General features: G+C 44.1%; 1 protein-coding gene across 5 annotated transcripts in view; it reads right to left on the bottom strand.

The window, feature by feature from the left end:
- LOC144061896 (potassium voltage-gated channel subfamily KQT member 5-like) overlaps positions 1-25,628 on the bottom strand; it is a 93,715-nt gene that overhangs the window by 19,194 nt on the left and 48,893 nt on the right. For 3 of the 5 annotated variants that reach the window (XM_077582811.1, XM_077582813.1, XM_077582814.1), the window contains exons 2-10: positions 17,652-17,742; positions 16,840-16,966; positions 13,566-13,741; positions 11,969-12,094; positions 11,526-11,636; positions 11,342-11,437; positions 8,980-9,074; positions 7,193-7,219; positions 78-322 (exon numbers count right to left, since the gene is read on the bottom strand). In XM_077582811.1, coding sequence (XP_077438937.1) covers positions 78-322; positions 7,193-7,219; positions 8,980-9,074; positions 11,342-11,437; positions 11,526-11,636; positions 11,969-12,094; positions 13,566-13,741; positions 16,840-16,966; positions 17,652-17,742 — 1,094 coding nt within the window. Of the gene's footprint in view, positions 1-77; positions 323-7,192; positions 7,220-8,979; positions 9,075-9,281; positions 9,371-11,341; positions 11,438-11,525; positions 11,637-11,968; positions 12,095-13,565; positions 13,742-16,839; positions 16,967-17,651; positions 17,743-25,628 lie in introns of all 5 variants that reach the window. The other 2 variants (XM_077582812.1, XM_077582815.1) reach the window with 1 other exon arrangement.

Raw genomic sequence — 25,628 nt, 5'->3', positions numbered from 1 at the left:
TAAACTCAAATGTAGTGTTTTTTGTTGTGGCAACCAATGTGGGAACCTCACAACAAACTTATAGAGTAGACGCTCACCGTCCGAAGCTGTGTTTCGAGTCTGGCTCTTGAGCCTGAGCGAAGGTCTGAAGCGTGTACGGTCGTTGAAGCTCCAGCTCTTTTGCACCTTGGCGGGGCTTTGGCCCATAAGCTCGCCACCGCCGCTTGCGGTATCGTTGCCGGGAGAACAGCGCTGACGGTCGTTAATTGACGCCTGGCGGCTCTTCATGCTCTGCCCCCGTGGGCTGGCCATGCGGACTCGCTCCTTAAAGCTCAGCTTTTGACTGCAAGGGTTGAAGTTGAAAATGGAATGGAGAGACGAAAAAGAAGGTTATGAAGTGCTCAAGTGTGTCCTTCATACTGAACGTCATCCACTTGACATGTCAAAAACCAAAGAAACAAAGCCAGCTTGCCCACCAGGCCAACAACAAGCTGCCACCACACAATATAACCTACTCCATAATCTACTTACAACAACAAAAGACAATGAATTACAGAGTTGTTAAAACTCTGCAGGACCTTGGTCGCACACACAAACATTTGACACTAAAATGGCCACTTCCAACCACAATGACTCTGTGTATCTTTTCAGGCAAGGCTTCTTTTGACTTTTTGGTGGATTTATTCATGCCTACCAAATTTAATTTTGCTAAATTAATCTATAGCTTTATATAGCTTTAGGGTCTGAATTTAGAAAAATATTCCGTTTAGATTTGAAAGATCAAGTGAAATGGCAAACATTAGCTTAGAATGGCTGATTCAAAGAAAAATGGCAGACTACCGATGTCTTATCATGCATGGCTTCTTGAGACTTTTTGTAAGTCTACTCATGATAGACATGCCTATCAAATTCCACGTATCTATATTAAACTGGCTTCAGGGGTTGAATTTTCAAAAAGTTCCAGTAGAAGAAGTTTGGCTTCGAAGGATCCCGTGAAGTGGCTAACACTGCTAAAAAATGAAAGCTTCAAACCCAAATGACTGACTTTTTGCGTTTTTTCAGCCATGGCATTTTTAGACCTTTTTTGTGAGTGACTTATGACTTCAGGGGATGAAATCTCGTAGTATTCTGCGGAGCACTACAAAGACAAACCTTACCCGCAAACCGGCCTACTATCCACCTTCCAGGACTATAGAAAACAGTTTCAAAAACTTGGAAAATGCACATGATGCACATTAGAATCTTTAGCTGAGATGCAGACAAGTGCTAAAGCAATAGATTAAAAAAGGACCAGCATGCGATGGAGCAGGACCAAGGACAAAGAAGAAAAATGCAAATAAATTCTCATCCACCCCCCCCTCCAAATAAATAAATAAATACATAAATAACAATAAAAATTAAAAACATCTTTAGTTTGATATTGAATGTAGTTGGTAGTATTGAATGTAGTAGGTGTTGAACACTAAACAACTACTACTTCCCTTTTGTCACAACAGCAATTACCATTACGGTACTTTGCTTTGATAAACCAAATACGGACAGACAACCTTGACCATGATGTTCAATTAATGTAAAGGTATACAGTGCTTAACAAACGTACCAATCGACCGCCTATTACGCCTATCATAATAAGAAAAAAACATTCAGCATTATGAAGTGATTCAATGAGGACTCTTTTTAATTTGGTGAGCAACCTATTTTGGACAGGAATAAAGTAATTCTAAAATAATTCAAATTAGCTCAGAGGGCCAATTCATGAGCTGCAGCAGTGCAGGGCTAAATTTAACTATAACTATTAATATTTGGAGAATAAATATTTTTCCAAGTGAACCAGTTTAGTTTCAAGAAAAAAAATGGTATATTTCAGAGAAAAAAAGTCACAACAACATTTTGAATATTTGGAGAAAAAGGTAGAAAAAATATATGCAATAAAAACTTACAACTTCTTCCAATGTGATTAGTATAACTCATCATTGAATAGCAAAAATAATGATATTTTAGCATGAAAAAAAATGGGTTAAAGGGATTCTACACACTTATTATTAATCTTTACCCGAACATACAACAATGTTTAATATATTAGTTAAGCACTGTATAGTCACTACCAAGTCACAGAAGCTTGGTCCAGATTTATAAAATTTATAAATTCACCATTAAACCATAAATTCTTCAGAATTTGTTTTAAATAAAAAGTATGTCTATAGTCCATGCTATTAGCCAGTCACTATGTTGATCTTTGCTTAGATTAGTTTAGAGATGGTGCAGCCAGGATGCTGGGAAGTATTACCTAGTATACCTTCGGAAGAACTTTCCTTGACTCTCACTAGAGCACATAGGAAGACGATATTAAAAGAAGTGTAGATTGGAATAGAAAAACCTGAGCCAAACATACATTTGTACACACACAAACAATATTGGTGCAAACACAGCAAAGGAACAGAGGTGTAAAGTCTCATCTTGTGTTGTCGCTGTGATTCTTCATGTTGGCTTTCGTAGCCCTGAGGGAAATCATTTCTTTTTCAGTAAACGACGCGGGACTCCATTTTAATAAACGTGGCCCCCGGTGGCAAGCTACCAGGTAATTCATACAGCGGCCTCTACGAGCACTCACTCCGAATGTAGCATTTAATGTTTTATTGTAATTAACACCTCTCTTTCTAGTAGAGTACTTCCAAAAGAGTGAGAGGTTGTACAGGACAAAGCTAAGTCAATACCGGCTCCCATGCCAAAAGCAATGGAACAATAACAGATACAGGTAGAAGTAGAAACCTATATAATTAAAAAAAAACAGTAACAGATATTGCATACCATTAGCCTACTAGCACAATTGCCTACGTAATTTTAACTTATTGCCAAATCCATCCATCCATCCATCTTCTGCCTCTTCGCGGATCGCGGGGGCAGCAGCTTTAGGAGGGAAGCCCAGACCACTTCAACCAGCTCCAACGGCGGGATCCAAGGTCAGCTGAGAGACATAGTCTCTCCAGCGAGTCCTGGGTCATCCCCGGGGCCTCCCACCTGTGGGTTATGCCAGAAACACCTCTCCAGGGAACAACAAGACCCCAAGAAACCTGAACTCTTCCACTTGGGGCACGCCACCCTTTTCCGACTGAGGACCACGGTCTCGGATTTGGAGGTGCTGATCTTCATCCCAACCGCTTCACACTCGGCTGTGAACCGCTCCTGTGAGAGTTGGAGATCACGGCTTGATAAAGTCAATAGCACCACATCATTTGCAAAAAGTAGCGATGCAATGTTGAGGTCACCAAACCGGAATGCCTCAACACCAACGCCACCTAAAAATTCTGTCCATGAAAGTTATGAACAGAATCGGTGACAAAGAGCAGCCTTGGCGGAATCCAACCCTCACTGGAAACGAATCCGACTTACTGCTGGCAATGCGGACCAAACTCTGACACCTGTCGTACAGGGACCAAACAGCCCATATCAGGGGGCTCAGTACAGGGTGCAATGTAAGTCCTACTAGGGCTGAACGATTTTAGGAAAAAACTGAATTGCGATTTTTTTAACAAATATTGCGATTTCGATTTAATTTGCGATTTTGTTCACATTCAGCTTTTTATTCACAATGTACAATAATGTTTCCAAACATGAAAATATTTTTTTTATATACCATCAAAATATTAAAAGTTATTACTCGAATAATGCAAGAACACAAAAGAGGTTGTGTGAGAGAGGTCGTCTTTAAATGGTTCAAATTAAGCAAGACCCACAGTACTACATGGCGCCATGTTTAAATATGCAATTGTGTGTAAGTCTATGTAATCAAAAATGTTTAAAATTTTACTAATGTACATGTTCTTTGAAAATAAGTGTAATATTATATGTAAATAAGTATATTGCCCTTACTCCCATATTTTTGCTCTAGACTTAAACTGCTTCAAACCGAGAATGAGGGCTTTGTGATATAGCGTGAAATCTCATGGTAGGCCTTTTTACTTTAATGGTGAGTGTAAAAGTGTAAAAATTATATTGGAGTAGTTCTGATTGCCGTAATTGTGAAAAGGTAAACATTTTTGGTCAAAAAGGGTCAGAAAAACATCCAGGTAGCTCCAAAAGTTGTATATATATATATATATATATATATATATATATATTTTTTTTAATCGCTTTTCCTCACAAGGGTCGCGGGGGGCACTGGTACCTATCCCAGCTGGCTTCGGGCAGTAGGCGGGGTACACCCTGAACTGGTTGCCAGCCAATCACAGGGCACACAGAGACGAACAACCATCCACACTCAAAATCACACCTATGGACAACTTGGAGAGTACAATTAACCTGCCATGCATGTCTTTGGAATGTGGAAGGAAACCGGAGTACCCGGAGGATACCCACGCAAGCACGGGGAGAACATGCAAACTCCACCCAGGAAGGCCGAAGCCCGGACTCAATCTCACGTCCTCTGCTACTGCAAGGATATTAATTATCAAATGACATTTGTTGTTCGTTACAAATAGACTTAAAATAATTATCAATTTCAATCAAAAGTAATTTGAATAAAAGTTTCAAGTTTAGAAATTTACATTGATGGATATAAAATTTTTAATAACATGCTGATGCTGATATTAATTTACTTTGGACCTCGAGCTTGACGTCATGGCTGACGTCAGCCGTTAGCGTGCTCAGTCCAACTGTAAAGGCTAATGTATCCGTCATCTTATTTTTAGTCTAGAATAGGTAATAATTGAAGTACAATTTTGTTCTGTTCATAGTTACTGGCTCTCCGCCTTAACGCGGTTCTAACCAGACTTCTGTAAAAACTCCACTGTATGCCCAAGCACATATTTTGGGTCATTCCCGACTCTGCATTTCACATGAGCGATTAGCATACTTAGCGACTCCCGTTTGCCTTTGTGAAAGCGCTACTTTTAGTAGGGTAGTTTATTTGTGACCTCGGAGGAGAGGATCTGCACCACGCAGCTCGTTGCTGCAATTAAATGCGGACTTATTATTAAGTCTGTCCGCAAAGCAAGTTAGCTTAGCACCTCGCACTCTCAATCACGGACTGTGTTGTCAAAGTCAACTTGTCAAGCAGCCGTGAACAGTGTGACGTAGAAGTGGCGCTTTTTTAATTTAATATTTTATTTTTTAACTATTTCGGAGCTGACTAGTGTGTGTGTGCACTGTGTCATGCTGCTCATTGGCAAACTTGGGGGATAAGAGCTTTGACGATCTCAAACTTGCAATGTCTGAGACCATGTATATACGTAGCCAGATTTTTTACAAACGCGAGATATTTTTCTGCGGCTTGCCCTGTCATCCACACATCCGCGGGGATTTTTTTTCATTACAAATGAAGTTTTCTAAAAAGATTTGCGTATTTCTCCGGCTCCGCGGTGACGTGTGTCCATCAGTAAACTAAGTTTTACGTTGTCCTCTACACACGTCACTCAATCACATATCTCAAGTTGTTAAAAAAACAAAAAAAAGGCAGCCTGGATTCGCTTCCCCACCAGGGAGAGACCATGTTTGTATATGTGTGTGTGGTGAGTGAGTGGGATAAAAAGTTGTTAAGAAAAGAAGTGAAGCTTTTTAAGATTTTGTATTTATCCTCTTTGTTTTGCTCTATGCTCTGTTTATGATGTACTCATTGACTGTTAACAAGTATTTTTTTTATTAATAATATAAAAAGTCGTGCGTGCGCTGACAGCACTGATCCGCATATATACAAATCAGCGGTTGACAGTCCGTGCTTGTGTGATGTATGGTGAAGTGACGTCAAGAGATGAGCAGTATTTGGCTAACTACTGCCACCTAGAGGCTTGGCATGCATCTCATTTTTGTGGCGTCGCCAGATGCAGGCGTACTCTAATTGGATAGGATTTGGGGAACTGTTGCCACCTGAAGGTCTGGAATTGTTATGAACTTAAAAATGCATTAATGCGGTTAGCTGTGGGTGTTTTCTTTTCTACAAACGTGGTGGTGTGGACGATATTTTTTTTTGTACACTCAGAGGAGGGAAATATCCGTTTTTAAAAATACCCTGCTACGTGTGTCCATGGCCTTAGATCACAATTTCGGTCTCAAAACAATATATTCAGCCTTACCTCCTACCATGTGACGGCCAATCAAATGGTTGACTAGGATACCTGCTTCTGATTGGGGCTCATTTGGACAAATGCCTTAGTAGGATGTTGTCAAATTATTCTCCCTAGAAAATTTTTGCAAAATGGCCGTTAAAACTCAAAATGGACGACTTCCTGTTTAATTCCGGGCATGGGTTCTTGAGACTTTTTCGTGCATCTTGATCATATATTATGAATCTACCATGAATCAATTTAATATTGATTGGTTAAACTGGTGTCAGCTTTTTTACTTAAAATTAGATAGTAAGATATTAAGCGATTCATGGTGGGGACCCCCTAAACATTGAACTTGCTTGCAAAAATTTAATTACTTGGTTTGTTTGTTTGTTTATTTGTTTTTTGCTATGTTGAGGCCCCCAACAGGAGATTTCTTAAAAAACAGCAATTTCCAAGAATGCTAATAATTTAAAATTGCTCAAATAAAGTCCCCAATGACAGTGCTTAACGTCACCTGAAAAAGCAACGTAGTTAATAAAACAAACAAAAAACTGCGCGCCACAAGTGCAAATTGGGCTTTGCGCTCCGAAGGGAAAGCCTAATTAAAGCCAGGGATTCATGAGTGCTCGCAATGCTGGGTGCGGATGTGGCCAGCCCTAGTTAAATGTATGGTTTGAAGATGACAAGCACTTTTGCTTGTGTCGCTTAACTGAGTGTAGAAAAAGAAAATAAAAAAATTATATGCCTTCAGAAGCTGCCGGCTTGGCAGGAGGCTGCCAAATGTTGCCGGAGCGTAAAAACTCAATCAAGTTTATTAAACTTTCTGTTGGAAAGCAACTTTCACCCCATTCAAACTTTTTTTTAATCTCAAGAGTTACAGTATATTCAATGCCAAAATTAAATAGACTGTCTACTGTATGCTGATGACTATTCTTGCTGCCTTTTGATTACATTTACATAGATACATTATTTATCACTCAATTACCACACACACTACTATTTTTGCTGACTTTTTCCTCCACATTGAAGACTGCCCTTATCATTCACACTCATGTTCCGCCTGCTCGACATCAATACACTAATCAATCAACCGTTGGAGTCTAAACAAGCGAACATGCCAGCACGAATGTTGACTAGAGAACTGTGTAGTGTATGTGTGTGGTACAAACCTGTATGCGGTCTCGCCCTGCTCTTTCCTTCAAAGGTTAGTGCAACGACCAAGATGAGAAGGAGGAGACAAAGGAGAAAGGTCAGTATTCCAGAGGATTAATACAGGAGAACATTTAAGTAAGTGAGAGACGCGCTCGGGAAGCCAAGAAAATTAACGCATGCAAACTGTAGCCATGCAGAAGAAGAAGATAATGTGAGGTACAAAGAGCTGAATGTGGAATATTTGCTGGCTAATATGACAACCAAAGAAAATAAAAAACATCTGGCATGAAGTGTGCTGTGCTTGGCTTTGTCAGAAGCACACATTTGATTTAATTTATTAAAGTGTGATCCTATTTGTGAAGCAACAAAGGTCATTATCTACTCAAGTATATATTTTTTAACTTAACTTTGGTAATCATTTTCTCTCATTTTACTCACCACAGTTGAAAACCGTTTTTTCCTTACTCTGTCAATACTCACAATTATTATGATTTTTTTATTTTATTTTTTTTAATTTTTCTACTTATCGTAAATATATTTCAGAGTCTGTACTTTTTTTTTTTACTGGACTGTGTGCCTTACTCTGCCCAAAGCTGCCTTAAAATAATTGTGAAATCGTTGCAGGCAGGTGTTTTGACCAGAAAAGGAGGGGCAACAAAGCACTAAACGAGATTATCATCAAAATACATAGACTTCATTACAAACAAAATTCTACTGTCCATCAAATATGAACATCTATTTTCCCCAAAAGTTACAAGTAAATAAATTATTAGAATGAAAATAAAAACAAGATTAGTTTGGGCCTCAACACCTAGGAAATAATGAGGTCCCATCGCTCATGAGCTATTTTTAGAACAAGCCCAAGGGTGACTCATGTGTTTCCTTGGGGCTACCTAGTAATACTATTGATGAGCCTCAAATGAATGTTGTTTGTGTTGAAAATTTATTGAATACAGTTGTTTCTGTAACATGGATTCATGATTATGTACATTCTAGATGCATGGCATTGGTGTTTTATGATCCTGTTTGCTTACAGTGCTTTGCTATCTTGTACACATTTGCAAACTATTTGCGGCAGGGCTTAGAGGGGGTTCAATGTATTGGTACTTCCAATTAAAGGGTCAACCTTAAATATTTCTCAACAATAATATGTTGTATGTGACCTCATTAGTGTAAACATGACATTCTGATTAATATGACATTTGTGGAATGTGAGTTATGAAGCACAATCCAGCCCTTTTTTTTTTAAAATCCATCTCAGGGTGTGGCCATTTTGCCATTTGCTGTCAATTGAAGATGACATCACAGTTGCTCAGTGCTCTGGCTAGGACCAATCCCAGGTCACCTGTTTTCTGAATCTGAGCTGTGATTGGTTGTTACCTTAGACCTGAGCAATTGTGATGTCTTTTTCACTTGACAGCAAGTGGCAAAATGGCCACCTTCTGATATTGATAAAAACTGCTGGATTTTGCTGCTTAACTCATATTCCATTAATGTGATACTGTATTAACCAAAATACAATATTCAGACTAGTGGGGCTGCAAAGAACATATTTTTGTCAAATTTTTTTTGTGGTTGACTTCAGAGTGTGAGTATTTTTTTCCACCTCTGGGTGTACCTAATGTTGTGTCTGGTGTAAGGGTGCAAGAATGACACATGCCAGAGTGTAAAGGGTGAAAACATTCATGTGTGCCACAAAGATGATGGAGGAGAAACAGGAAGAAGTGGATGCCACGTTTGAGTCCACAAGCGAGGAGGGGGTTGAGTTTTTTTTTTTTTTTTTGGGGGGGGGGGGTCCACCTACTTGGCGGGACTGCAGGTATGCAACACCTTCAAATGAGGCTTCCAGGTTGCAACAGAAACCGAGTTCTCATCGGCAGCGTAACTACGCCAGAAACACTACGTGCAGAGGAAGGGATGAGTTATGATTGGCAGGTCAAATGTAAACAAGGAGGGGCGGGGGTCATGGAGGAGTAGTGAGGAGGAACAAAGAAAAAAAAGCTTATTAGGGTTTTTGAGAGCGGGGCAATGTTGATGCAGTGTGTGCGTGTTTGGAAGGAGACGGTCGTGGTGATGGTGGAAGGTGGGGGGTTGTGGGATACATGCCTGAAGGGGGGGAGGGCGCTTTGGTAGTGGTGCCAGGTGGCGTGGAGGTAGGGACGGGCACCGTCAGTGGAGTATAGACGCCAAGCTGCCTGGTGGGTGGTGGTGGGGGCGGGGGACATGTATACACATTTACACACACACATGACAGAGGGGTACAAAAGTGGTGAGGCAAAAGAGAATGGCTGTGTCAGGAATCATTCACAAGTACTATATTGTAGAGTGCTACTAATCTTACTAAAAATAAGTTACAAAAATTGTGTTGGTTTTCCATTCATGTTAATGGGGAAAGATGATTTAAGATACAAGTCTTTTGAGTTACAAGCGTGGATGAAAATTAAATAAATGGTTATCATCGCTGTATAATTGCACCACAACTTATGAATTTGTTTTATGATGTAAATCAAACAATACCATGAAAGTGAACATATTTTTTGTGTTGGTGCGGTTATTTACTCCTTTTCAAGATGCATTGCAGAATACATTAAGGTCACTATTTAGAGGTGGATAACCTGTAATACACTACGCATTAACGCTAAATACACCGTATACAGTACTGTATAGGGAGTGATTCCATACACACACAGCCAATGTGAATGATGTGATATCAATAATGGATTCCTGAGCGCATCACCAGCCGGTGGGATGGCAGCCATTTTGGATGTATGTTACGTTCAATTATCATGGTTTGTAAGGATGGATTTCTTTTTTTTGGAATGAGGTATTCTGAGTGGTTTGAGAACTAACTAACTAACCAAATGAATACTAACAACAAATTAACCAATCAACAAACCAACAAACAGACAGACAGAAAAACAGATCGAATTGCTATCTAGCTGACTAGACTTTGCTACCAAACTGACTGACCGACATTATCAAGCCACCAATTTAGCAACAAACTAACACCCCAAATGACACTTTAACCAACCAACCACCCACTAACTAACCCACTGACTGACAAACAGACCAACCAACGGATGGGCAGACTTACTACATACCTAACCAACCAACCAACCAACCAACCACAGATTCACTACCTAACAAATCCACCAACTATCTGAAGAACTGACCAACTAATTAACTAACCAAATTAACTATAAAGCAACTAACTAATAACCTGTCTAACCAACCAACCAAGCAACTGGTGGAGGGACAGATGAACAGATGGACCACATAACTTAACCTTACCAACCAACAGACCAACGGACCAACCAACCAACGACTGACTGACAAACTGGACAGGACAAACTAATTCACCAATCAAGTGACTGGATGAAACGAATGAATGGAAGAACAGACGGACCGACCGAATGACTAACCAACTCTGCATTCTTATTGCCTTTTTGTGTTGAATTGCTCTGTGATGCGACACCATCGCTTGTGACGTGCTCAGAAAGCCTTCATGAAAACAACACTCACACGAATGCTCACACAGTGCACAGGGAGGGAAAACTACCGCCAATCACCTGGCAGTCGGGTCTTAATTTGAATGCTACTCAATTGGACTGAACATCTCCCCTTTCAAAAAGCAACAGCTGGAGCGGGACCAGCTACAGTGGCGGTAATTTTCCCTGCTATCTGTCAGCCAAAACACAGTGTCAAGATGAGATGTGTGATGTGGGTGTGTAATGGAGGCGTAATTCATAGATGAGTGGCGTCATCACATTTTAATCAACACAATTAAATCTTCTCCCGAGGTTGCTTTCACCTGCAAGGGTAAATGTTGTCAGGTTACTGGAATACTGGAAGGGGGGGAGGAGAAGAAGAAGACGAAGAAGAAAAAGAAGCATATGGTGTGATGTGAAAAATCATTGTAGGCTGGAGGTACATCTGTCCGGGCCATGATCGCCATGGTAACGGCTCACGCCATTAATTACCATCTGCACGCATACACACAGACACATAAACGCACAAAACTACACTGATAGGATGAGTAGAGGTGAAAACATGCAACACTGTGACATTAAACACACAGTAGGGAATACACAAAAAGTTTTTTCTAATCTTCTGTGTGCTGCAAGAGAAAGGGGTGCAGTGTGTGTTTGTGTGTGCATGTGTGCTACCTGGATGAGGCTGGCTGCAGGATTCCGTCTTTTTTCAAAATGCTTCTGCCGATGTTGCTCCTGTACCTTCAGGGCAAAACCTGAACCTAAGATGCCCTGAAACAAACAACACACAGTGAGCAGAACTAACAATGTACACAAAATGTCTATTGAGTGTGTGTTTGTGTGTGTGCGTGTGTCTCACAGCAGGCAAGGCAAAGAAGGAGATTCCCAAGAGAGCAAAGCCGGCGGACAATAATCTCCCAGTCCAAGTCTGCGGCGTCTTGTCACCATAGCCAATGGTAGTTAGAGTGATCTGAATGTTCAACAGGAGGTAAGTTCAAAGGTCATCCATTTTCCTCAATTATTTAATTTGCGCCTATTCACTCACTCACTCATTCACTCACTCACTCACTCACTCACTCACTCACTCACTCACTCACTCACTCACTCACTCACTCACTCACTCACTCAATATCAATCAATAATCTAAAACAACTCCCCCTCTATCTGTACAAACTGGCATTAAAATAAGCTTCGTGCATAATTAGCATGAGAGAAAAAAGTGTACACTTAGTTGAATGACTGTTATGATAAATGAGGTCTGAGAGGTGTTTTTGAAGGTTTGCATGTGTGGCTCTCTCTCACCGTGCCCCACCACAGCGCGTCGGCGTAGGTGGCAAAGTCCTTGTTTTCCTCCTTCTCCACCAGGTATACCAGGAAGGAGGAGAAAATAAGCACCAGGAAGCCGATGTACCACGCCGTCACAAGTTCCTAACAAGTAACACACACAACACAGTCCAAATACACACTTAGCAACCAACAGCTTGATGTGTGAAACCTCTAATTACGCTTGTGCTTGGTTATGTTCTAGGAAGAAGCGATGCAATTCTAATTTAACTGAGTGTCTAAATATTTTCCAAAGTGGCCACAAAGATTACTGCTTGAGTGCTGACTAGAAGCAATAGAAGAGAATCACAGTTTTCCTGGTACTTGCTTTAATTCTGTCGTAAATTCTTTATCTTATCAAGGCATTTTGGACAATTTTACAACTTTGTGGGAAAAGTTTCAACCTCTTCAAATTTTACTTTCCTTATTATTTGCACTACAATTCGTACAAAGCGATGCATGATTTTTGTCAAGGTAAGCCATTTTAAACTAAAAATAAAGACTTTTCTCTAGTTCGAAGCGGAACTTTCATCCAACACATCCGGCATATTTGGACAAAGCTCTGAGTTTCCGAACGGTCAGAGTGAAGGAGTGCGTACCTGCAGCATATTTCCGAACACTACAATGATTAGGGAGCAAGGATTCTGGGTGTGAGTCTGAGCTTTACTGTTCCTGGTCAGGGTTTTTGTAATCCACCCCCCCCCCCCCCAAAAAAAAAGACCAGAGAGACTTATTTATTCTTCATGATGCATTATTTAACTGGTGCGACTTATCCAGAGCAACTCTTAGTCAGGAAAAATATGGTAAGTGCAAATACTCTAATACTCTCCAGAGTGTCCTAAATGCTGCTGCTCGAGTGCTGACTTGAACCAGGAGACGAGCTCCATAGTTCTTCCGTTACTTGTATTAATGTGCTTTATCAAGTCTTGGTAAAATAATAATAATAAACGGGAACATTTTCGAAATATGAACATCTTAAAACCAGGAGAATAGATCAATACACCATCGCTGGCTGCATCCATCCATCCATCCATTTTCTTTACCGCTTGTCCTCACAAGGGTCGCGGGGGTTGCTGGAGCCTATCCCAGCTGGCTTCGGGCAGTAGGCGGGGTACACCCTGAACTGGTTGCCAGTCAATTGCAGGGCACACAGAGACGAACAATCATACTCACAATCACACCTATGGACAATTTGGAGTGTCCAATCAACCTGCCATGCATGTTTTTGGAATGTGGGAGGAAACCGGAGTACCCGGAGAAAACCCACGCAAGCACGGGGAGAACATGCAAACTCCACCCAGGAAGGCCGAAGCCCGGACTCGATCTCATGTCCTCAGCACTGGGAAGCAGACGTGCTAACCTAGCTGGCTGCATTGGTGATTAATTGTGAAGACTCCCCCCACCCTTTTATCATCATATGGAAATATATCAGAGCCGAGGTGGTGAACTACAAATGTTCTAAAGACTCTACATAGGGTTCAAAATGCTGCTGATCCAGTGCCAACCAAAACCAGGAGGTTTTCTGGTTCTTGTTTGACAGCCCAGCTGCCTCCTGTAATTATGCTACGGGTCATACCTTACTGTGTGCATAGACGACAGACCCCAGCAGTTTCCAGGTTCCTCCCCGCCGGTCCATGCGCACCATGCGCACAATCTGCAGGAACCGGAGGCTGCGCAGGGCTGAGGCGGCGAAGATGTTGCCCTGGCTGCCGGCAGAAACCACGGCGACGGAGGCGATCAGTACGATGATGTCTGGGGAGGGGGGAAGGTCAGCGGCTTCACAATGCGTATGAGTCAACCTCACACAATATCTCACCTTTGGAGGTGTTGAGTCATCATAACGTGTTCGTCATTGTCTTTTTTGATTGTCTTTCAGAAAGGTCTTAGCGTACGTACGGTTTGACAGATTTTTTGTTTCATTCAGCTGAGATGTACACAAATGTGGTATACACATGTGCAAAAAAAAGGTATTGCACATATAAAAGCACGTGATAAGCAGAATGTACACAAACAAATATGCAGTTACACACACATGGGATTACGGGTATACACACAGTATACACAGTACACAGAGTACTCAACAACATGCAACCCAGTTGCTGCCAACAGGATCGAACAGATTCACCTCCAATGGGCACTAAAGGCTAATATTCGGATTCACTGCATGCCAGGGGACTAACGCTACAGGTGCTGTCCCCCCTGGCTGGGCGAGGGCGGGTCTGCCCCTCTGTTGGCTGCTGGGTGGCGGCTGCGTCTTGGTCGTTCCCTGGGTCTCGTGGTGGGTGCTGTGTTGCGGGGCTCTCCCTGGTGTCCGGGGCGGCGCCGCCCCGGCGCGGTCCGTCGCTCTGAGTCCGGCGACGCGGGTCGGGGCCTGTGGGCCGCCGGGGTGCCCCGTGGTTCCCTCTCCCCTCCCCCTTCCTCCCCCTTGCTTCCTCTCCCTCTTCACCTCTCCCCGCCCGTCCTCCGCCTCCCTGTCCCTTCTCCCTCGTCGCCCTTCCTCCTCCTCTCCCCCTCTCTCTGCGGCCCTGCTGCTGCCTCCTGCCCTTCCTGTCGTCTCCTTCCCCCGTCCCCTCTCCCTCCCCTGTCCGCCCTCCTCCCCCTCCCCTAGGCCGGGGGTTCCGTCCGTGGCCCGGGTCTCGGCGCTCCGGGGGCCGGGGGAGTGGGCGGGATTGGTGTTGTGCCCGCCCCGCTCCGGTGGGCCTCCGGGCACTTCGGGCGGGCCCCGGTATCCGGGGGGCAAGCCCCGCCGGGGTCCCGGTGGGGTGGGTGGGGGTTTTGGTGGGCGGGTGCGCCTCCCCCCCCCCGCCCGGTTGGGGGGGGCCCAGCTGGTCGCTCCTCTTAACTCACTGCACTAGTTTTGCACAATACATTTTAGGGCACATAACACACTTTGGGGGGGTGTGGGGTGGGGTGGAGACACCGTCTCCGCCCTGCAGCTCCCCTCCAAATTTTAATGCACCACACAACTGGGGGGGGGGGGGGGGGGCATCGGTTGGGGCGGCCGCGGTATGAAGCAGTGCTGCGGTCGCCTGTCCGTGTGCACCCCCCCCCCCCCCCATTAATTTATTTTAATGCACCACATACGCTCATTGACATGCCTGGGGGGCGGATGGATCGGAGCAGGGGGGGATATCATTTCCCTCTGCTCCGGTTCACCTGCCCCCAATTTTAATGCACCACACACACACACTTATGTATATACACTGAGTGGGGTCACACACACGGTTTAGGGGTAGAGTTCGCCAGTCGGCGAGCTGGCGAACTTAGTAACAGGGTTAGTTTTTCACTTAGATCGTTGGGGTGACGACCGGGGCCTCTCCCCGCTGGGCCTGGGGTTCGGGGATGCCGCCCGTCCTCCGGTGCCCCCATCTCCCCTTCTGCCCCTGGTGTTCCGTCCCTCCGCGTGGTGGGGTGGGCGCGGGTGCCCTCTCCGCTCCGCTGCCCGGCCCCCTCTTCGGCGCGGATGCCTGGGTGCGGTGTGTCCCCGGGGTCTGGGGTCGGGGGCTGGGGGGCTGTCGGTTGGTGGGGGGTGGTGGTGGGGGGTGCTGGGGTGGGGAGGGTGTCTGGGGATTTGGGGGCCTGGGGGCGGTTGGGGCTGGGTTGGGGTGGGTGGCGGGGGTGGGGGGGCGGGGGGTCGCGGGGGGAGCGGGGGTTGTGGGCCGGTGGGGTGCCTGGTGGGCCTGCAGTGCCCCGTCCTGCTGCGTTGGGTTGGGGGCGCGGGCCGCGTTGGGGTGGGGGGCGCTCCTGCTCCGGGGTTTGCTCTCCGGCCGGTGGCCCCTGCGGGGCCCGGGGGTCGTCCTTTGGCGCGGCCGCGGCCTGGGGGGCCCTGAGGTGTTGCGCTTGCTCTGTCCTGGCGGGGGTCGACGGCTCCCCTCTTTGGTGGAGATTTTCATGCATGCTAGATCCACCACACCAGCATCTATCGAGACTCAGACACAACTTGTTTCTCCCTCAGGTCATTGATTCGGTGGAGGCTGGTGTCTGTGGATCTCACTCTGCTTCGTCTGTCCTTTCTACCTTTCCTCAGTTTCTCCTTTGGGCCCTTGAGGTTTCCCTGATTTGTTGGAGTTTGGATGTCTTTGGGGTTGGTGAAGGTTAGTGGCCCGGTGGGTGGTGTCTGGTCGGTGCTGGGCTTCGCTTTTCTTTCTTTTCTTTGGTCCCCCTTTGGGTCTCCTGGCGGCCCCACGACTCTGGCTGGATTTTGAAGTGTTCGGTTTAGGTGAACGGTATGGGAATTCTTATTTATTTTTATTTTTTTTCGCACGCACGCACGCACGCACACACACACGCACGCACACACGCACAAACACACATACAAAAAAAAAAAAAAAAAAAAAAAAAAAAGGGGAGAACAATGATGATGACATTTCAAATGATCAATACTGAGATCTCCCAAGAAAAAAAAAAAAAAAAGAGTACTCAACAACATGAAGGTACATACTCAAGGAAATATAGGTGTGTATATGTAGGTACACACACACGAGAATAGACAGCCACGTGATATGCAGATATACACACGATTGCATAGATGCATAAACAGGCACACACACACAAACACCCATAAAAGTACACACACAAAAACATTTTCAAAGTTCACACAGACACATGTAGGTGCACACACAATGTGACAGAGGTACACACACTGGAAAACACACAAGTGCATAAAGGTACACAAAACTAACACATACAAATAACACACACACACGCACACACATACATGCGCGTATAGGTACACTCATGCAAAATAGGATTAGTGGTATACCCAAGGTGACAATGGTATACATGTAGGTACACACACACACACACACACACACACACACACACACACACACACACACATTGCCTCTTACCGATGATACAAAATGGCTTCCGGGCAAAGCGGAGGCGTCCTTGCCAGCCTCGGTAGCGACAGCAGCAACCGGCGCTCCATATTCTGATGATGTACTCCAGACCAAATACAACAATCATCACAAACTCCTACAAAGGAACACACACACACACACACACACACACACACACACACACACACACACACACACACCAAAAACACTTCTCAGCTTTACTTCATAAAAACAGACCTATCCTAGCTCATTCATCAATACAATAAAGCAGTGTTTCTCAACCTTTATGAGCCAAGCCAGATATATGACATTCGAAAAATCCCATTTTACCCACCAAACAAAAATGTCACAAAAGGTATATTCATGGGACTTTCAAATAAAAATTTTCCTGGAATAATTATAATATTGCCTCAATTTACTCACAAATTTACACTGTATACTGGAATAATTATAATATTGCCTCAATTTACTCACAAATTTACTTCCGGGCCTTTTATTGTATGAATGGCAAAAGGTGGACACAGAGGTTGATTCCACCTTCTGCCATCTAGTGGAAGAGTATTTAATTGTTCTGGCATAGACAAGATGAACAAAGCTACATTATTTGCAGTAAATCAAAGCTAGTTTTCAGGCCAGTTAGGTGAAATGTGATATTTATCCTACAGCTGAAAATGCTACTCTTTCTAACGATGTCAATAGACCTTCACCCTTTCAATTACGCATGGTTTATTAGTCAAGAACACAGACACATATATCTAAATTCCAGATAGTTGCATGTGTGTGTGTGTGTGTGTGTGTGTGTGTGTGTGTGTGTCCCCTACCAGAATAAGAAGACAGTGCGAGGAGAATTCTTGGTGAGCAGGAATGGTGGAAAACACGGATAGGACCAAACATCCAAACACCAGGATGAATCTGGGGAGACAAACATTAAGGGAATTAATAATTCTATTTTATCACTCAGGACAGATTTTTGTTATACAGCATCCGACATGTGCAGCTTACATTAAGAAATTCGCTGCAAATAGCGAGGAGCAATGAAAAAAAGGAAGAATAAATAAATTAAATAAGTTATTTTTTTGCCTATCCTATGTGTGTCATGTAAGTCCTACTTGTTTTTACTAAAAGGAAAAGGGGGAGTGGATGGAATCTATTAAAATCGTAAAAAATCAGATTATTGTGGGAAAAAAAGTTTAAGGCCATATCACTTTACGCACATTTATCTCATTTAGATGAGACACGCCGTCTTTGGCTGCAGGCAAAACACTTTGTAAAGGTGTAAAGAGTGTTAAGAGCTTCCCTACACTGTCAATAAATCATCCGCGTGTGTGCGTGTGTGTGAGAGAATGTGGTATGCAAGAGGTCACCGTTTTCCACACATTATAAACATGATGTAGTGTATGTGTACGTATGTGCCGCCTCGCGAGCGTGCCAAGCAAGCAGAGCTTTTCAATCAAGGCGGCCGAGAACGAGCGAATGGAAAGAAAGAATGAAAAAAGATGGAAGAATGGAGGAGGAAGACAAAACAGTGCCAGATGAGCCACTCGCTTTAAACCATAACAAGTTTTACTTGAAGCAAAAAGAAGCACTTGGAGATGTGGTTAAATATCAAAAGGCTAATTTTTCGTATCTCAAAGACCAGGGTTTTTCCTGTGTACAAAATTAAGAGGCGGCCACCTCCATCTTATTTTGCTCACCACTTCTAGCCTGAGTGACTGATAATGAATGAATGCTTTAATATGATAATAGTCATATTCTTATTGGAATTATTATTCTTATTATTGAAACATGGAATTATTATATGCTGTCTGTAAAAAATGAAAGCGAGTCAGTTGAATTTACAGAAGACATGCACATCAGGAGTGCATGGTCAGGATTAGGGATGTTCGATACCACTTTTTTCCCGACCGATACGCAACCCTTGAGTAGTCACAGCTACCGGTGCCAATACCGATACTTGGTATCGGTAGTCACCCATCATAGTCAGGATGATACCATCTCTGCCTCAATTTGAGTCAAGAAAAACCCTGAAGACAAAATCTGACTTTTAGTGAATTTTGTGCTGAGATCCCAAGTTTGAACTGAATGGAAGTATATAGCAGAAAGCACTTACAAAAGGTCAATGTACAAAAAATACTCAAAAGGAAACAGCCTGATAAATGGAACAAAAAACTTAAAAAAGCAAAGAAAGATGAAGAAAACATGAGTTGAAGATAACACATAGAGACAGCGAGGCAGGTGATGAAGGCCATCAAGTTGTGGTAGGAGGATGAGGACGAAGAACGGAACCGAGCGATTGCTCAGCCTTTCCATCACGACCAATCCTGTTTATGCACTGGAGAGCAGCAGGGATGATGGTGGCGATAAACTAGCGTCTTTTATTTCCCAGCAACCACAAAACACAACAAGGCACGTTTCCTCCTCCCAACATCATCATCATCATCCATCATCATCAACGCTCACATATCATAGTTTGGATTTTGATAACAATCAGCAAAACACTCCAAATATGGACGGCCTTCCTATTCAATGAGAAACCAAACTTTTGGAGGAAGATGTCCAAGTACGTTGACTCATGTTTGTTTGTTTGTTTCATTTGTTTTATATTTTTTTTGTTTTCTTATTTCACGTTTTCTTCAGTATTGTTTACTTTTTATCTTGGTTTGTGTTTTCATTATATTAGTTTACTTTTTGTTTTTTTCTCCATCTTCATTTACTTTGTTTTATAGTTGTTCACGTTTTCTTATTCTAGTACAGTACAGTGGAACCTTGGAGTTCGAACGTCTCTCTGCAAATCAGACTTTGACCAAAAAATCTGAGTAAAAAATGCCTCGGAGTTTGACCTCATTCTCGGAGTTTGAACACCCAAGCAAAGCCAAACATACCTTGATCGGGTAGCCGAGTGAAGCCGAGCTGAGCGATGCAGAATGCTCACGTGCGGTAGTGGAGACGAAGCGCTACTCATTTCCAGTCAGAGAGGGTGAATACTCCCCGAGGTGCTCCGTACATTCGTGAGTGTATTTGGATTTTTCCATGACAATTTTCTTTGACATGGGCCCAAAGAAAGACAGCAGTGCCAGTGGCAGAAAAGAAAAACAGACAATGCTATGAACCATAGTGGATTTAGGAAGGAGATTATCTCGTCATTGTAACTACTTCCGTAAATACTGGCACAAGGACACCCCTTAGCTGTTCAACAACGTGTCTGATGCTAAACAGCGCACAAGGATCCCTTGGTAGTCTAACAATATGCCCAATGTAAAATACACTAACTCAGCACTGAACTAAAGCATGCATTCATTAACATAGCATTTTTCCTCCACTGAGGCCATTATGCCACAACAAAAAAAGTAAGGTATTTTTTATTGTTTAAATACTGTACAGTACAGGGTGTACGTGTTTGTTTTTGTTTCTTTACATAAATAGAAATTAAAATAGGAATTTTCTGTTTTTGGAGCTTGGGAACAGATTAATTGCATTTACAATATTTCCTATGGGAAAAAATATTTCGGAGGTTGAACAATTCGGACTTTGAACACACGAATTGTGTTCAAACTCCAAGGTACCACTGTATATGTTTTCTTTATCATTTTCATCTTTGTTTACTTTTTGTTATCGTTGTTTAGTTTATTGTCATCTTGATTTACTTTTTGTTAACCTTGTTTAGTTTAGTTTATTGTCATCTTGGTTTACTTTTTATCATTCTTCCTCTATGTTTGCTTTTTTATCTTTATTCATATTTTCTTCATCTTTGTTATGTTCATTTTCACTCATTCATCTCTTTATTTCTGCCTCTTCATCTTTTTTAATCACTGTTTACTTCTTGCTGCAATTGTTTATATTTTCTTCAATAACCTTTCTTTGTTTTTGTTATTTTGGTATCCTTACTGATACCATTTTGCTTACTTTTTGTTATCTTAATTCATGTTATTATTTCTTTGTAATCTTTTTGCTATCTTCGGACCAAATAAACCACACTGCACTTTTTCTCCTTATGTAATTTTTTTGTAGTGTATTTTCTACATTTAGTCACTCACAAAGTCTTAAAAACATACATTTACATAAAAAAACTATTAATACAGAACATGAAACTAAGATGAGAGACTTCACAAAAGTATGGGAAAAGATGTATTTCTGGGGAGGTTCTGATGAGTGGTGCTGATTGCCTCCTGTCCTGGTTGGTCGATGGCTGCATGATAGAAACATCACATCCGCTCAAACGGTTGCGTGTCTTCAGTGCATGTGACATATGGCTTTATGATGGAAAGCGTCACAACACACACACACACCTACACACACACACTGCACACACACACTACTGTACATCTGTTACAAAGATTGTGTGCATGCTAGATAGATGCTCCGCTCGCACATCAACGGCTTTTATTAACTCCATCTTGACACTCTCACGTCCAAATAATTGAAAACTGATTTTTCATACACCAGCGGTAAGAGTTGCCGTCAAGCTCAAGAAGGAGTCCTATTGGGCCTTTTTGGCCTGTGGGATTCCGAAGGCTGCTGACAGGTATCGGCTGGCCAAGCAGAATGCGGCTTCGGCGGTCGCTGAGGCAAAAACTCGGACATGGGAGGAGTTCGGTGAGGCCATGGAAAACGACTTCCGGACGGCTTTGAGGAAATTCTGGTCCACCATCCGGCGTCTCAGGAGAGGAAAGCAGTGCGCCGTTAACACTGTGTATAGTGGAGATGTGGTGCTGTTGACCTCGACTCGGGACGTCGTGAATCGGTGGGGAGAGTACTTCGAAGACCTCCTCAATTCTACCGACACGCCTTCCTTTGAGGAAGCAGGGTCTGGGGACTCTGAGGTGGGCTCCCCTATCTCTGGGGTCGAAGTCGCCGAGGTGGTTGGAAAGCTTCTCGGTGGCAGGGCCTCGTGGGTGGATGAGATCCACCCGGAGTTCCTAAAGGCTCTGGATGTTGTGGGGCTGTCGTGGTTGACACGTCTCTGCAGCATCGCGTGGACATCGGGGACAGTGCCTCTGGATTGGCAGACTGGGGTGGTGGTTCCCCTTTTTAAGAAGGGGGACCGGAGGGTGTGTTCCAACTTTAGAGGGATCACACTGCTCTCAGCCTCCCAGGTAAGGTCTATTCAGGGGTGCTGGAGAGGAGGGTCCGTCGGGAGGTCAAAACTCGGATTCAGGAGGAGCAGTGTGGTTTTCGTCCCGGCCGTGGAACAGTGGACCAGCTCTACACCCTCAGCAGGGTCCTCGAGGGTTCGTGGGAGTTTGCCCAACCAGTCCACATGTGCTTTGTGGACTTGGAGAAGGCGTTTGACCGTGTCCCTCGGGGAGTCCTGTGGGGGGTGCTTCGGGAATATGGGGTACCGAGCCCCCTGATACGGGCTATTCGGTCCGGAGTTTGGTCCGCATTGCCGGCAGTAAGTCGAATTTGTTTCCTGTGAGGGTTGGACTCCGCCAAGGTTGCCCTTTGTCACCGATTCTGTTCATAACTTTTATGGACAGAATTTCTAGGCGCAGCCGAGGCATTGAGGGGGTCCGGTTTGGTGGCCTCAGCATTGCATCTCTGCTTTTTGCAGCTGATGTGGTGCTGTTGGCTTCTTCAAGCCGTGATCTCCAGCTCTCACTGGACCGGTTAGCAGCCGAGTGTGAAGCGGTTGGGATGAGAATCAGCACCTCCAAATCCGAGACCATGGTCCTCAGTCGTAAAAGGGTGGAGTGCCCTCTCCGGGTCGGGGATGAGATCCTGCCCCAAGTGGAGGAGTTCAAGTATCTTGGGGTCTTGTTCACGAGTGAGGGTAGGTTAGAGCGGGAGATCGACAGGCGGATCGGTGCAGCGTCTGCAGTGATGCGGACGCTGTATCCGTCCGTTGTAGTGAAGAAGGAGCTGAGCCGAAAGGCAAAGCTCTCAATTTACTGGTCGATCTACGTTCCTGCCCTCACCTATGGTCACGAGCTGTGGGTCGTGACCGAAAGAGCAAGATCCCGGATACAAGCGGCCGAAATGAGTTTCCTCCACAGGGTAGCCGGGCTCTCCCTTAGAGATAGGGTGAGAAGCTCGGTCATCCGGGAGGGACTCAGCGTCGAGCCGCTACTCCTGCACGTTAAGAGGAAGCAAATGAGGTGGCTCGGGCATCTGGTTCGGATGCCTCCTGGACGCCTCCCTGGGGAGGTGTTCCGGGCATGTCCTACCGGCGGGAGGCCATGGCAGATCATTGGCTGGCACAAATGCCGGTTGGTGGTGATGTGCTTGCACGGTTGAGAGGTCGCAGTCAGTTGGTTTGGGCATTGCGGGGCCTCTCGAGCGCACGGTTGCAGCAGAAATGGGTCACAGCCGTCGTGGAACCGGGTCAGCGGAGCGCTGCGTGATGCAGAGAGCAGAAGGTAAGTGGGTCGGCTCTCGGCAGGAACTGACACGCGCGTTTTGGGACGCGCAGTGTGGTTGCAAGTCCTTGCGTGATGCGTGCTTCAGGGCGCGCGGCGTGGCTCAAGTCCGGGGCTCAAAGAAGGAAGCCACATGGTCGCTCTCAGCGTGTTTGGTGACCACGTCTCTCGTGATGGTCAGGAGAAGTTCATGGGGCATGAGGAGAAGAGGCGAAGAGGGATAAGAGCGAAGAAGAGAGGTTCCTTCGCGTGCTGGCTTTTAAGCTTATGTCCCCGGGGGGTCAAACGGTCCCGCCTCTTCCGTGCGCTTGAAGCAGACTTGGTCGACTGACACCAAGCTTTTGGGATAGCATTTGATAATTTTTTTATCAGAATTGACAAGCCAGATGCTTCATTTATCATTCTGAACACATTTCAAACATTACCGCGATCATAAAGTTATTGAATCCGCTAAGCTTACTAATTAGTTAAACTTAGATGGCTGCAGGAGTTACACACATCATTCCTTTGAGATAGATATAAAGGTTGTGTACAAAGATAAACAACAGAAGTCACTTGATGTCAGTCAAGTACATGGAGTCCGTTTATGTCCCGAATTATGTAGACTTCAGATTAATTACGCGCGGCAGGATTCTTGAGGATAATACCAATAATGGCCGCTGGAGGGCACTGTTATACCATATAACTTCCAAGGGGCGTTGTTTCCAAAAACACATGGCTGATTCCTGTGGATAGCCCAGACCCTAAAAGTGGTCTGGGGACTGTTAAGCAGTCTTATCGCTAGTCTGCTTGCTAAACAGGCTTTAGATCGCAGTAGGCGCTGAGGTATGTGTTTCCTGTGGGTTGTAAAAACAAAATCCAGTCCCTGCTGGAGGGAAATTCAAAGAGATTCCCTCCCAAAAAATTGAGGGTGACGGGCAATATTCGTTACAGACCCCCCTTCGTTAAGAGGGATGAATAGTCAGGATGTCCAGGTTGACGAGTCCAGATGATCCGTCGCAGGGGTCCATGCCATGCTCAGACTGCAGTAGTTCCAGTCACGCTCCACTGCAACAAGAAACACATACCACTGGTACAACTTTACCCTACCATCTGCAGGTCTATGTGTATGCAGTGTATGTCTGTGTGTATTCAGTTAACTGGTTGTGTCTCACTAGGTACTGTATTAGCTACTGAGGAACTCAGGTCCCAGAAACAGGCACAGGCCTGAGACAGACGCAAAAGAGATGCAAACCTACCAAACGAGCAAAACCTATCCTAAGGCTATAAGGCTTGTATCAAATCATGACTAATTAGGGAAACAAAAACCCAAAAGAAGAAATTGAAGGAAAATAGAGAAAATGGGGAAAAGGCTTTTCGCCTTCTTAAATCCCAAAACCCGGCACTATACTACGGGCCATAATTCTCTTAGAAAGACAAGGAGGTTGTCTCAAGCACGTGGAGGTCGACGAGAATCTCCTCGCCTGTGGGATGCTCGTTTACGGGAAAATGAAGAAGAATTTTTTTTTAGTTTGGTTAGCGCAACACGGTGGTTGCTAGATGCTAAGCTAACGCAGGTCCCTATAGAGTAACTGGCCTATTCCAAAAGTCATGCACTACCCGAGAATACCCGAGAAAGGAGGTAAAGGGAAGAAGAAAAAAAAATTCTGAGCATTATCGGTGGTACATCGAGGCTAGGGAAAGGCAGGCGTAGGGCTTAGATTGGGCTAGCCAGACTAAACAAAGTTTTGGAAAGAGTATTCCAACCGACTTTAAAAGGCTAAGTACGGGGGAGCTTTTCATAGCTAGCTGAGACACTAAAGAAATGATTTCATGCAGCATGTCATTCAGAAAAATCACAACACTTTAAGTGTACATACTCCTTAAATTACAGTTGCCAATTATTTCACGGTTTATCTAGTCTAATTCCACATAGCGTAATTAGTGTTACGGGCTAGGATCGTACTGTTAAGTGCTCCACCAAGCGTCCGTAGCCAAATAGACTGTAAGCCATAGTATGTTAACTTCTAGTCATTATTCGTTAGCAATTCTTGTTGTTCACACCAGGCGATTCGGCAGATCCGGGTTCAACCATTCCTGGTTGATTCACTACAGTGGTCATACTTTACCATCAGGATTGTCATCAGCAAAAAAAAAAAGAAAAGAAAAAAAAGGCAGTCATTATATCGTTGGATGCAGAAAAAGCCTTTGACAAAGTTAACGGGTCCTTCCTCTTTGCTGTTTTAAATACATTTGGCTTTGGGAAGTCATTTATTCACACTGGGTGTCAGTATTATATGATTCTCCTAAAGCTACAGTTACTACTAATGGGATTATATCTCAGAGTTTTACTCTACATCGAGGCACAAGACAAGGATGCCCACTGTCCCCTTTATTATTGTCAATATTTATTGAGCCACTTGCATTAGCTATACGCCAGGAAAGAAGGATTCAAGGAATTCA

This window comes from Vanacampus margaritifer, chromosome 12 (assembly GCF_051991255.1).
Source record: "Vanacampus margaritifer isolate UIUO_Vmar chromosome 12, RoL_Vmar_1.0, whole genome shotgun sequence".
In the NCBI taxonomy this organism is placed as follows: domain Eukaryota; kingdom Metazoa; phylum Chordata; class Actinopteri; order Syngnathiformes; family Syngnathidae; genus Vanacampus; species Vanacampus margaritifer.
Note: the sequence above shows the minus strand (reverse complement) of the source record. Positions and strands in the feature narration are given on the sequence as shown.